This window comes from Cynocephalus volans, chromosome 3, assembly GCF_027409185.1.
Source record: "Cynocephalus volans isolate mCynVol1 chromosome 3, mCynVol1.pri, whole genome shotgun sequence".
Classification (NCBI taxonomy): domain Eukaryota; kingdom Metazoa; phylum Chordata; class Mammalia; order Dermoptera; family Cynocephalidae; genus Cynocephalus; species Cynocephalus volans.
Window position 1 is genome coordinate 37,443,188 of NC_084462.1, and position 17,252 is coordinate 37,460,439.

Genomic DNA, 17,252 nt, shown 5'->3' on the forward strand with positions numbered 1-17,252 from the left:
GCAGGTCTGCTGACAGCAAATTCTGTTACTTTCCTTCATTAGAGAATGTCTTTATTTCCCCTTCATTCCTTAGGGATATGTTCCCTGGATATAGAATATATATTGAAATCACAGTTCTATTCTTTCAACTCTTGAAAAAGGTTGTTCCACTTTCTTATGGACTCCATGGTTTCTAATGAGAAGCACTCAGTCATTTGAATCATTGTTACCCTATAATTAATGAATTTTGTGTGTCTGGTTATTTCTGGGGCTTTTTTCTTTCTCTTTAATTTTAAGCAGTTTGATTATGATGTGCTCAGGCATAAATTTTTTTAGGCTTACACTCTGGGATTTGCTAAGCTTTTCGAATCTGTGTGTTATGTCTTTCACCAAATTCAGGAAATTTCCTGCTATTATTTCTTTAAATACTTTTTCTGCACTGTGATTTCTCCTCATCTTCAGATAGACTGATGACATGAATATTAGGTCTTTTTTGGTATTGCTTCAGAGATCCACGAGTCTTTCCTTAGTTTTATTTTCAATTTTTTTCTCTGTTATTCAGGTTAGATCATTTCTATTGATCCATCTTTAAGTTCATTAACTCTTTTCTCTGTTAGTCCATTTTGCTACTGAGCCCATTCCGTGAGTTTTTAAAAATAAACTTCATATATAGCATGGTTTTATATCTATAGAAAAGTTGTGAAGATAGTACAAAGAGTTCCCATATACTCCACACACAATTTCTCCCATTATTAACATCTTACATCAGTACAGCACATTTTTTATGTTAATGTACCAATATTAGTATATTATTTCTTAGTAAAGTCCATACTGTATTCAGATTGCCTTCCTTTTTACCAAATGCCCATTTTCCGTTCCAGGTTCCCATCCAGGAAACCACCCACCTTTAGTTGTTATGTCTCCCTAGGCTCTTCTTGGTTGTGACAGCTTCTCAAACTTTGTTTTTGATAATGTTAACAGTTGTGAAGAGTACTGGTCAGGTACTTTGTAGAATGTTTCTATATTGGAATTTGTCTGATGTTTTTCTTATGACTAGAATGTGGTTACGGATTTGGGGGAGGAAGACCATATACATAAAGTGCCATTTTTATCACGTATGGAGGTGCACACTGTCAACAGGACAATGCTAGTGATGCTGGCCTTGCATTTGTCAGGTTTCTCCACTGCAGACTTACTCTTTTGCCCCTTTCCATACTGAACTCTTTGGAGGGGAGTCACTATGCAAAGGAAAGTGGAGTTACCATCCACGTCTCTGAAGGCAGAGTATTCACATAAATGGTTTGGAATTCTGTGAGCATTTAACTTTGGTTAGTGTATTTTTTGGTTCTAAAATTTGTTTGGTTCTATCTACTTTTTTTTTTTTTCTTGCTGAGACTGTCTGTCTTTCTATTCATTTCCAGATGTTCAACCTTTTTTCTTGGAACATTTTTATAATGGCTTTTTTAAAGTCTTTGTCAGATGATTCCGGTATCTGTGTCATCTTGACATTGGCTTCTGTTGGTTGTCTGTTTCCATACAAGTTGAGATTTTGCTGGTTCATTGTGTGCTGAGAAGTTTGGGATTGTATCATGGACATTTTGAATATTAGGTTATGAGACTCTGGTCATTTTAAATTTCTGTAGAGAATGTGGGTTTTTTGAGCAGGTAATCAACCCTGCTGGGTTTGGGCTGCATGCTCTGAACAGCCACTGGGGTGTTGGTTTCCATGGCAGATTTGTGTGGCTTTTGTTATGCTATCAGAACCTATCTCACATTTTTGCTCTCCAGAGGTCAGTTTGGAACTTTGGTGACAATCTTACCTATGCAGTTCTCAAAGGCTTTGTTATACTGTTCAGGATTATGTCCACATCCACACAGCTTATGGTTGAGCCCAGAAACTCATAGACAGCCTTATGGGTGAGGTGGCCAAGCTCTTCCTCCTTCTAGTCCTCTGGCAAAAAAGCTGCAGTTTGAGTTACCCTGTTCTCTTTGTATTTCTTGCACCTACACCTGCATCCTGGCCCAAATGATAGTAACACAGAGAGAAACAGGGCAATGGTTATCTTGTCCCCATGGCAGCACAGCTCCGCTGCTAGAAAGGAAGATCCATCCCTCCAAGTCTTTGGCAGCAGACACTGCTCTTGCCACTGCCACTCTAGCAAGACTGCCTGGGACTGGGTTCAGGAGAGTAGAGGGCAAAAATGAGGGAAGTGGGGACTTCCTCCATCTACTCTGAGCATTGGGAGTTCCCTTCTTCACTCCTCGAGCCAGAACCAGAGAGCTTGTCCTGGAGCTCTTGATGTCCCTGCCCTGACACCCACTTTCAGGTTCCCTGATTCTTTGGGTCAAGCCAGGGGCTACCAACAGAAAAATGAAAAACTTACCACCCATTTGGTGTTCTTAGCATGCTGGTCTTCCCCAGTCTGACAGCTACTGTTTACTTTCAAAGTTCTCAAATAGTTGCTCTGTGCATCTGCCCAGGTGTATAAATGCATTCAGTGGAAAGACAGATGGAGTCTGTTTGCTGCATCTTACCCAGAACTAGCCTTGTGCATTGTGCTAGGACCAGAGAACTCTTAATGTTCCTACAGTGACATCCTACATTCTCTGCAAGGCCATCCCCAGTTACCACCAGGAAACAAATTTCTCCCTCTCCATCTCCAGTAACACTTTTGTGTGTCCTGATCTATGCTTGCTGTGGTCATGAACACATATGTGTCCAGCTGCCTGCCTCTCACCCCAAGGGAAGTAACTGCCTTTTCAGTCTTCTTTTCTCTAGTCTCCCTTAGTTTTCTGAATACAAATGGTCCTCAATAACCATTTGCTGGACATAGCTAGATTTCCGTGGTGTATTGCAGGGAATGGATTGCTAACCTGATGGGCTTACAGTCTGCAGAGGACCAGAAGCCACCCAAGTTCCCTGGAGTTTGCTTGCTTCCAGGAGTGACTGTCACTGATTCCTAGTGCTGCTTCCCCATAGGTTTTCCTCCTTTCTCTGGAATTCAGGTCCAGTTTTGGAAGGCCATTTCCAATTAAAAACTTCAGCAACTATGATTTTTTTTTTTCACTTTCCCTGGTGGAACTGTAGAGCTTAGGAAGGACACTGATCATTACATTTCTTTAGGGGCTGATCAGTAAAAGCTTTTAAAGGGCTTTGTGCCCTACTGTTGGTTGTCAGTACCTCGGTAGGAAACAAGAAGGGTTAGGTAAAGGTCCCAGAGGACTATAGAGGAGTGTGTGAAGGTCTCCTTCAGCCCAGCTAGCTGGCAACTCAGCAATAATGCAGCCAGGCCTCCCACGTGGAGACATTCCATTCCAGCCTCTGCACTGTATCATGGGAAGTGGAATCTTATGGAAACCCAGACCAGTTTATTTTCTTCTATATGGAAAGTCATCCTCTTAACTGAATGGCAGTTTCTGGGGCAACAGTCTCCCAGGCAGCCAGATACCGCAGCCTGGTGCCCTGGAAGGACATCAGGCCCAGAGTTGAGGAGGGTGACTGGGATCTACAGCGTGACCCTGAGTGAACCGCATGGTGCTCTTGTGTCCGTTTCAGGAAGCGTGTGCAGCCCTGCTGGACCAGTGCTTACACTACGTGCAGTCCAGGGGCTCCCCCGGCACCCCTGCAAATACTGAAGACAATGTGAACATGGGGTCCTCCCCTTTCTGTCCAACCCCCATGTCCACTGCCTCCGGCCCCAGCCTGAGCCTTGTGATTGATGGAAGAAGTCTGGCCCACGCCCTCGAGAAAAGCCTGGAGGACAAATTTCTCTTCCTTGCCAAGCAGTGCCGCTCGGTCCTCTGCTGCCGGTCAACCCCTCTGCAGAAGAGCATGGTGGTGAAGCTCGTCAGAAGCAAGCTTAGGGCCATGACCCTGGCCATAGGCAAGTACCCTAGCGGCAGGTAGGGCCCCATCCCCTGCAGCTGTCTCAGTGAGCTGCTTTGCCCCCCTATACAACCTGATTCTCTGGTACCCTTTCATTCAACACAATAAAATGGGAAACAGCTTCTTTCCTATTTATAAAATCACACCCAATGTAATAAAGCAGGCAGCATGTCCCAAATGTAAAACTTACATTAGAAAGCTGCAAGGTATAGCAGCAACAGATACAGGCACATATTCCGAGTTCAGTAACACAACAGCAGTTTAGGGAGACAAGGCGGAGCTTGTACTGTTTTTCGGAAGATAGGACACTAGAGACCTGCCCATCCCAGCATTTGCGGCCACTGCAGAGGACCCAGCATTAGCCCAGCCCAGCTTAAGAAGAAAGCCCTTTGCAGGCGCTTCTGGTTGCCATGGGCCTCCCAGCATCCAAGCTGGAGGGACCCCAGAGACAGTGGTAACCAGAATTCCCATTGCCCTTTGTTAGCTGCGCTTTGATGGTCTAATTAGGTAAGTCCTTCCTAAAATATGAGTGGCTGCCCAGTTTTACATTATTTATGTAAGGGCTGTGTATCCTGTGAGGGTTTCCCTTTGCAGATGCCTGGAGAACCTTGTAGGTGCCCACTCACCTCCTGCCAAGGTGTCTTCTGCACCCACTTCTGGGCAGGTGGAGTCTCCAGCAGAGGTTCGGGGACTCACCAGTGCCATCTTCTGGTGAGGGCTGGCCATGATCCCCAGACACTAAACAATTTGGTCTTTCTGTAAATAGAATCCACATGTAGGTGAGAGTTGGAGCTGAAATAAAGTATCATCACCAATCAGTCAATCAACCCATCATAATTGTACTATTTTCTGCAAAAGGTCTGTGACAGCCACCCCTTGCCAACATGGGCATTGCCACCCTATCATGGTGGGCACCTTGCCTGGCCAGAGGAGGCCAGTGTTGAGACTAAGTCATTAGGGGAGAGGTTGGGTGTGGTCGACATGGAGACATGGCCCTGGCACATCCTGAGGGCTGTGCTCTCCACTAAGGAGAGTGCAGAGACAGGTGTGGGGCCCATGCCAAGAGGCAGAGGGAAGCAATCAGCCATGGCCCATGGCCCAGGCTGAGAAGACAGGGGCTCCTCCAGGTTGGGCCCTCCCAGGAGGGTCATCTTTGCCTAGGGACATCTTTGCCTTCATGTACCTGGAATGGCCTTCAATTTCCCTGAGCATGAGTTGGAGGCAGGAGCTGAGATTCTGCAGGTTGCGTCTGCACCACTCCCCGCCCCCCCCCCCACCCCCAAGCGCAGGGTACTCTCTGGGAACACAAAGATAAGATACGCTTCAAAAGGCTGGAGTAAGATGTTTTAATGGCCTGGTCAGGGCCTGGCTCAGCCACTGAGTCATTGGCATCTGGTATTTATTTAAGAAATGGAAGGAAAGTCTTGGCTAATTAAAAAGAAAAGGAAAAAGTAGAATCTCAATAGGGAAAGGAAAAGTAATGGTCCATAGGAACTTTAGCTCATTTCTTTAACCATGAGTTAAAGCATCAATGTGACCTCCTCCAAGGTGTCCAGCAGTTTATGATATAGAGAGCACTGTTGCGTACCATATCTCATTTTTAATGGGACATTCTGGGAAAAGCTGTGCAGATTTTTATTGCTTCACAGAATTTCAATTTGATAGATATTGACTAATCACCCATGTTGGGCCCAAGCTAATAAAGAACAGAAAAGTCACAGGAAAGCATGCTATAGCCACACTGCCAGTCTTAATGTGTGTAGCCTGGGATGTGTGCTGGGATCCAAGAATGGTCACTGTCAGTGATAAAGACTTTATGTCTCTGCCTTTCCCAAAGGCGTTGAGAGCTCTGACCTATACCCTGTGTTCCCAAACATTTTCCATAAACAGCTTGACAGAATAAATACAAATTCTCCTCTATTACACCCCCAGAGGGCCCAAAGGTGAGCACACTGGCAAATACGCTGGCTGGGGATCAACGTGCAGAAAGAGCTCTACAGTTTGCTAGGCAGAATTTAACCCCCTTCTTTCAGCTTAGAAAACCGCTCAGGTGAGAATGAATTGGAGTAGCATTGGCTACTTGATGGGAGCAGTTCGGTGACTAATAATGGTGAGGATGAAGACAGCATCTTGCATGGTGTCAGACCACATTAAGGGCTCTTGTCAGTGGATGAGCCAACCACATAGAGCAGGCTCGAGGGAACCAGGTGACTCAGTGCTTGCCTGCTTTCTGAAACTTCTGCTGGTATGGCCACTAGTTCCAAGCTCCATGCCATGGTTTATTCTGACTGCTGAACTCAGTTCCCCCAGGGCAGATGCTGCACGGCCTTCTCCCAGACCTTCCATAGCACCCAGTCTGGTGGGGACCCCAAGAAGACCCTTCAAGCTGATTTGATTCTGTGCAACTCAACTCAGTCGATTCTTCCTGCCTGTGCTGTTTCTAGGTGATGGAGCCAATGACGTCAGCATGATCCAAGTGGCAGACGTGGGTGTGGGAATCTCGGGCCAGGAGGGCATGCAGGTAAAGATCAACTGCCGTAGCTTCCTCTGATGAAGCTGGAGGGTCTGCCTTCTATACACCTGCCAAGCCAATAGTAGAAGATAAGGGGCATGTCGCTCCGCACATTTATGAAGCAATGCTGTTTTATAACATACAGTGTTCCTCATGGCAGAATACCTGAAACTGGGTAATTTATAAAGAAATGAAGTTTATTTCTTACAGTTTTGGAAGCTGGGAAATCAACAGTCCAGGGGGTGCATCTGGTAAGGGCCTTCTTCTGGGTGGGAGCTCTTTAGGGGGTCCCATGGCAACCAGGGTGTCACATGGTGAGAATGGGCTGAGAATGAGAGAGCTAACCTTCTCACTTGCTCTCCTTATAAAGCCATCAGAACCGTGCCCATTACTCCATGAATGTATCAAGCCATTCACAAGGACATAGTCCTAACAATCCAGTTATCTGTCAAAGACCCCACCTCTCAAATACCATAATTGGATTTCTTGCCCTTGTAACACTATTACAGTGGGGATTAGGCTTCAGTGAATTTTGGGGAGACATTCAATGAACAGCAAATGTGCAATCCACATGTCTGCCTATGTCTACAAGTATATTTTTGTGAAATTTGTGGTTCAGAGAAAGCCAAGGTGAATCATCACCTTCTCCGCCTCCTGAAGTCTCATCCCTGAAGGCACACTTTACTGTTCCTGAACACTGTCAGTGATACCATTTGAAAAGCTGACTTGGCCACAAGACTGGTGAAACCTGGTATTGCTATGAGGATGGAATGCAGCTAGCTTGACTCACAGAAAATGCAGCTCCACATCGCTCACCTGTCACTGAGTCAGTTCTCGTCATAAGAGCTGGACATTGTACAGAGTCCATTAAAAACATGCTTCATTTGGATGTAGTATTACAGTAATTTCCACCATGTGGTTAAGTTTGAATCACAACATTTTTGAACTTGGTGGAGACTTTAGGAACAATTTATCTAATGATCTTCCTCTAAAAATCAGGATGTGGACTGCCATTTATCCATCAGCTGATTCATTCATTCCATCAGTAATGATCTATGGAGCACTCACCTGTGCCAGGCCTGTGCAGAGCTCCTTGGTTTTCTTACCTAACGTTAAGACAGAAGTCGAGGGGGGTCCCAAGCTGGAAGCACTCTGGTCACATCTTGGCCCATCCTCAGCATGTCCTTTCCTCTCCTTCTGCCTTCATCTGACAAGGCTCTGTGTTGTTGCTTGTATGTTTTCTCTTCCTCCATGGAATTGAAAACGGAGTCCACGTGTGGCTCACCTCTTCCTCCCCACAGAGCTCAGCACATGGAAGCAGCTCAAGAAACACTTGTTGAGTGAATAAATGAACTAGTCCATTCATTATGACTTCTTCTGCACCAACTCTGTTTTCACTATTTCCTACAGTGAGAAGCTGGCTAGGGTAGTGCCTGTCCACCTAATATACAGAGAAACTCCACACATAGAAATACCTTTTGTATCAGACTCTTCTGTTGAGCACATAGCCAGAGAGGGGCCGAGTTGCCCCTAGGAGCCTTGGGCATCTGTGATTCGATCCCTGCAGGAGGCAATGGAAACCACCAAGACATAGGGTGCATGCCCTGAGATGCAGCCTTGCCTGGGCACAGCTTCTGTATTTCCTTAAAGCTGCACATCTTCATTGGGGATGTATTGCATAAGGTGGTGTGAGGCCTGATACATCTTCTTACTGTTCTGTCAGGTTCTGCAGGTGAACATGATCTTGTGGCTTGCATTTCAGTCAGTCCAACAAGCAAAGGGACACTGTGCCCAGCCCTTTGTGAGATGGACTGTAGGATGCTGTAGCAGCAGGGATATCAAGCATTGGAGCTGAGCCACTGAGGATGAGCAAGGATGAGCAGGAGCTCCCCCGCTCAGCCAGGGTGGGGAGGCTGTCCCAGGCAGAGAGCTGGAGGGGCAGAGGAGAGTCTGCATCTCCCCAGAAGCCCGATCTTCACAGTGTCATCTGGTCTGGCATGTTGGCTGCGCAGCCCCTGGAGCCAAGCACTGAGTGGAAACCAGGGTTTCAGAGTGATCCCAACATGTATGATCCTGGCCCTCATGGACTTTCCAAGGAAGCTGGAACTTCTGGAAAGACTGCTTTGGCAGAAGGACAAGCATTGTGTTTGGGGGTGGGAAGGGGCAGCAGAAGGCTGGAGAGCCAGGTGGGCTTCCTCAGGAGGGGTGTCATCTATAGTTCTCGGGGGTTGGGGGTGTCTTCCTCAAAGACAGTCCAGAGGTCTCCCTTGTAGGCCCCTTTTGACCGATGTCACCTGTCCCCCAGGGTGACAGAGATGGAGACACACAGGATTACTCAAAGCCCATTTTTCCACAGCAGTGAGAGACCCAGAAGGGATTAATTGCAGGAGATGACTTCTTCAAGAGAGAAGCATTCCTCGGAAATAACCCCGAAGGAGGTTTTCTCTCTTTTTATTGTCCAGCCAAGAAAGTTACAGAAAAGAACACAGGTGGTTAATCAGTCAGTGAAAACATAAACAAACTGGCTACATACCCATTTTCATTAAAGCAGGTGCAACTTAAAAATAGTTTAAGCAATTTACCATCAAAGGAGTCATAAAACTAAGCTGTGTGACATACAAAAGAACCAATGAGATAATCGTTATGGTGACACTTAGTTCCCTAGGAAATTTAGAGAAGCAGTTGAAGTGAAATGTGGAACTAACCACTAATTGGCAGAGTAGCCCTGAAGTTTTTAACTCACATACATTTGCATAATTAGGTTTAGCTGCACCAAGGGCATCTGCCCTTAGAGCAAGCACTTTTGCTGTGTTACAATTTTCATATCCACACCAGAGACATTTTAGTCCTGTGAAAGCTATCTGTTTTTTCCCAAGCTCAGCATTTCTATGTGCAATACTAAAAGGTTAGGCTATTCCTAAGCTACAAGGCTTTGGCCTTGCTAAAACTACAGGGCTGTCGCCCTACTATGCTACAGCCTAAACTAAAGGGCTTTGGCCCTTCCAACAGCTAAGGACTGTGGTCCTACTAAGATAAAGTTCCTACTAAGTTACAGCCTGATCTAAGGACTTTGGTCCTTCTAATCTAAGGGCTGTGGCCCTACTAAGCTGAAGGTTAAGGCCCTGTGAAATACATGTGCTTATTAATGTTAGTACCCTCCACAGACTGAGTTTTAGACTGACTCCATTGAGGACAGGGACCATGTGTGATGGCCTCTGTGTCTCCAAGTCTGTGCCTGGCAATAGAGGGGTCTTAATATATGGTTTTAGAGAGAATGAATGATGGGAGAAATGGATGAAGAGTTAAAGAACACACCCTTTTAAACCCTTGTGTTGGCAGAAAGAGACATAGAGACATTTACCTTGAAATCTTTAACTTTTGGTTCATAAAAATGATGTTTTATAAAGTTTCAGACTTTTCAGTCATGTATAGTGATGCTATTCCATTTCAAGCATGCCTCATAAGCATAATTCACTCTTTCCTAGGTGTTATTTGAATATAGGGAAATCAGTTAAATTTTAAAGGCAGATTGACATTTTTGTGTAGAACAACCCTCTGAAGATAACTAGAAATTGTTTTCTGCCATTTTGTTTGATTTTTTTTCCAAATAAAGAAATTTGTTACATGGAGGGTTTCAAATTATTCTGGAGATAAAAGGGGTCATCTGATGGCATTTGTGTGGCCGGTCAGCTGAATCGTGTGAAGCACGACGCTCAGGGAAGTGGAGGGAAGCTTTCACCCTAGGTGTCTTTCCCATCCACAGAGGAAATGTGTTTTCACTCCCTCCTGCTTGCTGTCCGTTGCCCGTAGCCAGCATCCTGGGACTGGGCTACGTGGCAGGCAGAGGGATTGTGGGCCTGGCCTTGCCAGCTCCTGCGGAGAACCACCCAAAACGCACCTCCCAGGAGGGCCCAATATCTCTCTGATGCATGTGAAGCGGGCAGCCTTGGCTCACCTTTGGGCTGAGACCCTGGTGTCTTTTAGAGAAATACAACATCCGGGGGTGGACGAAGGCAGAGAAACTTCACCCATCTGTGTCTTTTGGCTTGTTTAAAACAAACAAAAAACCCCATCAATTTATATACATTTGAAGCCTTAAATGAATCCTGTAATGTGATATCCGTGTACTAGAGTGTTTGTGGAGGTAAACCTTCCTTAATTGCAGGAGATGGTGGTAGGTGGGGAACAGTGCTGTGCCTTGCCTGGGGGGCTGAGTGAGGCTCCTCCAGTAACAGGAGTCCCTCCCTCCCAAGGCAGTGATGGCCAGTGACTTTGCCGTGCCAAGGTTCCGATACCTGGAGCGACTCCTGCTTGTCCAGGGACATTGGTGCTATTCCCGACTGGCCAACATGGTGCTGTACTTCTTCTACAAGAACACGGTAGGTATGACACTGGGACTTAGAGCTTTTGCGTTGAGAGGCCTGAAACTCCAATTCCATGTAAACATCCCAGTGGTGACTCTAAAATGCCATGGCCTGCCCTTACTGGGGCTCCTGTTTGCTCTGGAGGTTCACACCTGCCTGTCTTTTCCCATCTTCACCCCCCTCAGTCTCATCCATTTTTCCAAACTTCTTCTAGTAAATGAATACAGATGCTCAGGACCAATCAGACATGTCTAATTTGATAGGTTTGGTCCTGGAAATTAATTCAGATTAGGTTCTGCCAGGGACCACATCCAAGGAAGGCTACGACCTGCCGCCCTGTGCTCACGAGCTCACTCCTTCTCCTGACCCCTCATTGAATCCCGCATGCAGTGAGGCCTCAGGTGCACGTTGCCAACTTAGAGGTTCCCAGCTCCTGGCAAGTGGACGGGGAGTGGGGCTGGGCAATGTGGAATCCCGGCTTCCTTCCTGTCACTTGTTTGCTGTGTAATCTTGAGCAAGATATTTGCCTTTTGGTTTTTTTTTTTTTTTAATTAATCTGAAGAAACAAAACCTGTGAGTTGAGCTAGCTGATCTCTGTAATTCCCAATTAAATTTTCTGAGGTGGAGGGATGGCAAGAGAAATGCAAGCCAAACCATTCAACACTTGAGATTTAAACGAAGGCCAGAGCGGCCACCGCTCAGGCGCAGGGCCTTTGTTAATGAGCATTCGTCTATGTGAGGAGCTCAAGGACAATCACCCTGCCTCCTAAAAATGGGAAATTCATTAGTGTTGGGAATAGGTTGGCCTTTCTTTCCAATAAAGCAGGGAAGAAAAGTTTCCATAGCAACATAGTCTAGGGAAAAGCTTTCTGGTTCTAGAGGAAAAACATCTTAATTACCGAAGTACTTATTTTCTTCTCTGACTCGTGTGCTCACCGATGACTCCAGGGCCGAGCCTGTGGGGTGGGCGAGAGAAAGTCAATGAAGAGTCCAGGTTTGTCAGTTTTTGTGTGGAGAGGAAGTTGCATATTTAGGGATCAAATCACAGGTTGAAATGGGACTTGGAGGGCCTGTGTCACTGTAGGTTATATCAGCAAAGATGATCATTTCCTCTGATTTTCACAAGTCATTTTTAGGACAAGAAACCAAAGCTCAGAAAGGTCAAGTGACTGAGTCAAGGTCACAAAGGCGGATAGTCACAGCTCCAGAACCCAAACCCCTACTCGCGGTGCCCAGCAGAGAATGCTTGTCCCTTGTACTGCATTCCCTTTTTGGGGCTGACTGTGCCCTCCAGGCCAAGGCCCATCTGTAGTTGGACAAGTTGAGTCCATGTCTCACCATGACTATGGTCAAATCATTTAACATCTTGGAACCTCAATTTGCTTTTCTCTAAGTGGGGTGAGAACACCTGCCCCGCTTCAGCCTCAAAATGGGGGAAATAACAGTATTGCTAACACCGGCAACAACATGCAGCAGGTGAGCACCTGCGGTGGGCCAGGAACTCTGGTGAGTATTTAAATGTGTTAGGTCCTTTCATCCTCACAACCATCATGGTGAAGGCGGAAGGGGGTTCAGTGATCTGTGCCAAGTTGCACAGCTAATAAGTAACCCCCATATAAATGCACTCAGCCCACTGACATTCAGTGGCCTAGTAATAGTGGAAGAGATCCAGCCCAGCTCCCACTCCTGCTAAGCCTGGGCCTGAGGAGGCTGCTTGACCTCCCTGAATCTCACTTTCCTATTAAGCTAAGCAGGGGTAGCCGTAAGACTCAGAGCTGATGCCTGTCACTCACTTGCCAGCAGAGTGCCCAGTCGATAGCCAGGGCTCGGTCAAGGCAGTGACAGTGTCACTGTTGGCTTTGCCGATGGCTTGCGTGTCTTCCCTTTGATGGGAGTCAGTACCTGTCTGCTGCTCCACAGCAAAAAGTGTATAAAACCAAAAAGGGACAGCATCAGAGACATAGCCACAGGCTGGTACCCGATGGCCCTCTTGAAATTTGAGCGGCCGTAACCCCTTGTCAAATGGTGATTTTGTTTTACATTTATGATGTATGGCTCTTCAGGCACAAAACCCCATGCCTCCAAGGGCTGTTCCTGGGAATTCCAGTTCCATAGCTGGTCCTCACACTTAAGAGAATGAGGAGGGTGCAGAGAAGGCGGAGGGAGAGGCGGCAACTAGCAGCAGGGTTCAAGTTGGGGCTGTCTTTCGAGGAATCAGCCACGTATGCTTTAATCTTGATAGTAAAACTCTGCAGAGCTCTTGGGTCCCTTGGATGAGAATCTGCATGGGCAACTGAGCAACTGCCTGTCCTTACCCTTCCCTTCCTGGTTTCAGATGTTCGTGGGCCTCCTGTTCTGGTTCCAGTTTTACTGTGGCTTCTCCGCATCAGCCATGATTGACCAGTGGTATCTGATCTTCTTCAATCTCCTCTTCTCGTCACTTCCCCAGCTCGTGACTGGGGTGCTGGACAAGGATGTGCCGGCCAACGTGCTGCTGAGCGAGCCACATCTCTACAAGAGTGGCCAGAACATGCAGGTACAGCTGCCTGGGTCTCCAGTGCTGGCTCCAGCCCTCCCTCTGGAAAGTGCACAGTCCCCAAGCCTGCCTGTAGATGACACCCTGGACAAATTGTTAACATACTAAAGTTGGTCGTGGGAGGAGAAAAATGGATACTGTGTGCTCGACTCTGTAGCACAGTAAGTGTAGGGACAGAAAACTGCCTCTGCCCCAAGGAAAGCACATGGAGCCTAAGTCAATCCCAGGTGACCACGGGGACCCAAGTCAGGGCTGTTCTAAAGCATGCAAAAAAAAAAAATGTGATTTATGTGGAATGGAAACTAACAAGACAAACCTGTGGGGAAACCATTGAGCCACCGAGAGAACAAACGGGATCCACCACGTAGACGGGCATGCTGCCGTCCCAGCCAGCCTCTGAGCCATCTCAGTGCTGCTCTTCAGAGAGTTTGAATTCTTCTGTGTGAGCAAAAAGAATGTGGAGCTCGTTTTTCCTACAGTAATCCCTGATTCAAAATTTCTCACAAGTTCATTTGCCCGGCCAGCCCGGTCATTCGGTTCCCACAGAAGCAGGCAGCACAGGGCTGGGGAGCCTGCGGTCAGGCAGGTGGGGTTGGGGTCTGCCTGCTGCCTGCCAGCTTGGGGGGATTCCCGCCCAGCCAGCCTCAGCCTCCTCAGGCAGCCACAGGACAAAGACCCTGGGACTGTGTCCTGAGGCATTAGGTGGCCAGCAGGAAGAGCCTCATTGGCACTTTCCTGGGTGCTTGGTGAATGCCCTTTCCGTCCTATCTGCGTTTCCCGCAGTCCAGTCCCCATGCCAGCTGCCCAGGAACTAAGCAGGGTCAAATACAAATTTGGTCCCCCAGATAATGAAGACGCTATTTGTGTCAAGGTTATTTTCGCCCATGGGCATACAGTGCAGCCTTTTGATTTTAATGTGAGGACACATCCATCATCTAATTTTAGAACTTAAGACTCACTTTTAATACACCTTTAATTCCAAAGGACCCTCCACAAAGTGAGGCAGAACCCTGACACAGTGGAAGGAATAGGAGGGCTCGACGTGGGGGGATGCCTGGGATGTCAGGAGCTTCTCCTGCTAGAGGGACAGGCTCCCTCGTGGGATTCAGAAAATGGTTTCGTCCTTTCACTGTCGACCTTGACGTACTGCCGCTCACAGGTGCTCCTGGTGAGGGACTTGCTGCAGATGGTTCTGCAAGCATCTGTGTGGTGCGTTTCTGTCAGTCCCTAGGGCCTCGCCTCTCCAAAGTGCCAAGATGGTACGTTTTCCTCGGGTGCTTGGCTTGTGCATTAACTTGTGCATGGTGAACTAGACAGCGTTATTTGGCGGTACTGTGAGCATATCTCTGTGACCTCCCTGCTTGCTTTTGTGTCCCAGGAATACCGGCCACGTGCGTTCTGGTTAAACATGGCTGATGCCACCCTCCAGAGTCTGGTTTGCTTTTTCATTCCTTACCTGGTAAGTTGGCACCTGGCACACTTTTTCCCATCAGCTTCATCCAGGACCCACAGACACAGGACACCACTGTCTTTCAGGCCTACTATGACTCAGACGTGGACTTGTTTACCTGGGGGACCCCCATCACAGCCATCGCACTGTTCACCTTGCTGCTGCACCTGGGTATTGAAACCAAAACCTGGGTAAGAGTCTCCGGCGCAGTCACAGCCCAGAAGGGTGCTGATGCCATGGGCTCCCCACCTCCCTGCAGATTCCATGAGATCCAGAAGATTTTTTGAGCAGACAGGAGGTTGCAAAGCTGGCCTTGTTGTAAGGAGGAGGAAAACACGCATGCTGGAGCCCCTGGCATGCAGAGCCACCCGCACCACTCAGGGGCAATGCTCACCCCTTACCACCTCTTCCCCTCCTGTGCCTTTCCCACCGGTCTTGCCCTCACACCCCGACTGCACCCCACCACCAGTGTGTCCAGGCTGGCCCACAGGTTCCTGAGGCTCCAAGCCCCGCCAGCAGCCCGTGATGACAGAGACCCTGGTGCTTACTGAGCATTTACAGGTGCACTCCTGTTGTCGTCATCTCTGTCACTTTAGGTAGAAATAAAAGCCTTTCCTTTCTCTTCCCCTGCAGACCTGGCTCAACTGGATAGCCTGTGGGTTCAGTGTCCTGCTGTTTTTCACTGTGGCTTTGACTTACAATGCTTCCTGTGCCACGTGCTATCCCTACTGGACGATGCAGATGTTGCTGGGTGACCCCGTGTTTTACCTGACCTGCCTCATAGCGCCTATCACTGCACTGCTGCCCAGGTAGGTGGCAGAGGCGGCATCCCCAAGGTCTGAGTCTCAGGAAGCTTGAAGGTACAACCCACAATATCTGACTTCTTCTGTGTGCTCTTCCCAGGTTGTTTATCAAAGCCCTCCACGGGAGCCTTTTCCCCACCCAACTGCAGCTAGGACGCCAGTCTGCCAAGATGTGTCCCAAGACTCTCAGCACTCCCAAAGAGACCGTAGCTCAGGGATGCCTCCCAGGAGACCCAAAAACCAAGCACTCAGATGGGAGGACCATCAGCACCTCTGTGTCCCTGTCCCGGGACTGTGCCTCGCAGGCTTCCTGGTACACACACACACCCCCGAGGCCAGCAGGGAGCCCAGCGCAGTGGACACGAGTGTGCCACTGAGGGAGGACATCCTGCTGGAGGGGCTGAGTGCACAGGCCCCAGGGTCCTCCATGCTGGGGGAGGCTGTTCTGGAAGGGTGTCTGGGGGACTCCAAGATGAAGACCACCAGTGCGAGCAGGATGGCCCCCCTGCCATCTAAACTATTCATCCTGCCCACCCTCAGCTCCCTCAACTGGAGTTCCCCCCTGTCGCTGGTCAGTGGGCTGGGAAATGTCTTACAGTTGCCACCAAGGAGTTTGCAGAGGTACAGGTGGGACGGCGAGTTCCTGCCCAGCCCCCCTCCGCCAGACCAGGACTTGAGGAGACAGACCACGCACTACTCCCAGGGGCCTCTTTAAGGGACTGCAGCTCACTGCGGTCCTGGGAAAACCTTGAAATGGCCTTTTTTTTTAATGACATAGATGTTAATATTATTTATGTTTGTTATTTGCACAGAAGAGTTCTAATGAGATGTATTTTTAAATGTTTCCAAGGCTAACGCAGGAAATGAGAGGTACCAAAAAAGAAAGTTTATTTTTTAAAGTTCTAAGTAGAGTATATTAAAAAGAAAAACCAGAGCTTTAATGTGTATAAAAGTTTAAAGAAGAGTGACACTTTCGTGTGTTTAGACTTATTTTTTCATCTCATTTTGTAAGAAAATGCAGTATGATTTGTTTTCTGGAAGATGCATGAGCTTTGCTTTCCCAGAATATAAATGTGGGACTGAGCGCAGTGGCCCCGGGCAGGTGTGGCACGGGAAGTGAGGAGAGATGACAATGGGCAGAGCATGCGGGCTCCAGGCAGAGCCCTTTCTGGCTTTCGACCCCCCAGCATGGGAGAGCTGGGGCTCCACTTCACCTGGAAAAGGGAAAGTGAGACCTCCAGGAAAGCTCACGTGTGACGTTCATTCCAATGTTCAGTTCCGTGCAGGTGATTCATAAAGATCACCTTGTAGGCATTGCAGCTCCTGTGTAGTGTCTGCCTGTTAAAGTCATAACAAACAATAAACCACCTTCACTTTGCAAAGAGCATGTGTCTGGTTACCACTGCTGCGTGAAGTTATCATTATGTGACCTAACCGCATGTTCTGAGTGCCGCAGGGCACCTCCTTATAGCGAGATCTATTAGACACTGTGAAGAAAACAGCTTGGTGACATATACACCGTAGTCACCACACAGCCTGTGATGCCAAGGCTCCCTGCACCTACCAGACCCTCCCTGCCAATAGGATAGGCTTTTTAAGTAACTATTTATCTTCAAGCATTTTCATGAGCCATTATTTCTGTTCCTCTAAAAAAAGAAAAGGAGGAAAAAAACGATAAAACTCCAAAACACTCCCATGGCATTGCCGTCTGTCCCCTCTGTC

At 47.8% G+C, this 17,252-nt stretch overlaps 1 protein-coding gene across 1 annotated transcript in view; it reads left to right on the forward strand.

Moving 5' to 3' along the window:
- ATP10A (ATPase phospholipid transporting 10A (putative)) overlaps positions 1 to 16,245 on the forward strand; it is a 139,497-nt gene extending 123,252 nt beyond the window's left edge. Inside the window, 9 exon segments of the mRNA XM_063089995.1 lie at positions 3,536 to 3,863; positions 6,310 to 6,386; positions 10,631 to 10,756; positions 13,077 to 13,277; positions 14,656 to 14,736; positions 14,814 to 14,918; positions 15,361 to 15,536; positions 15,631 to 15,851; positions 15,854 to 16,245. Coding sequence (XP_062946065.1) covers positions 3,536 to 3,863; positions 6,310 to 6,386; positions 10,631 to 10,756; positions 13,077 to 13,277; positions 14,656 to 14,736; positions 14,814 to 14,918; positions 15,361 to 15,536; positions 15,631 to 15,851; positions 15,854 to 16,245 — 1,707 coding nt within the window.
- The last annotated feature ends 1,007 nt before the right edge of the window (positions 16,246 to 17,252 follow it).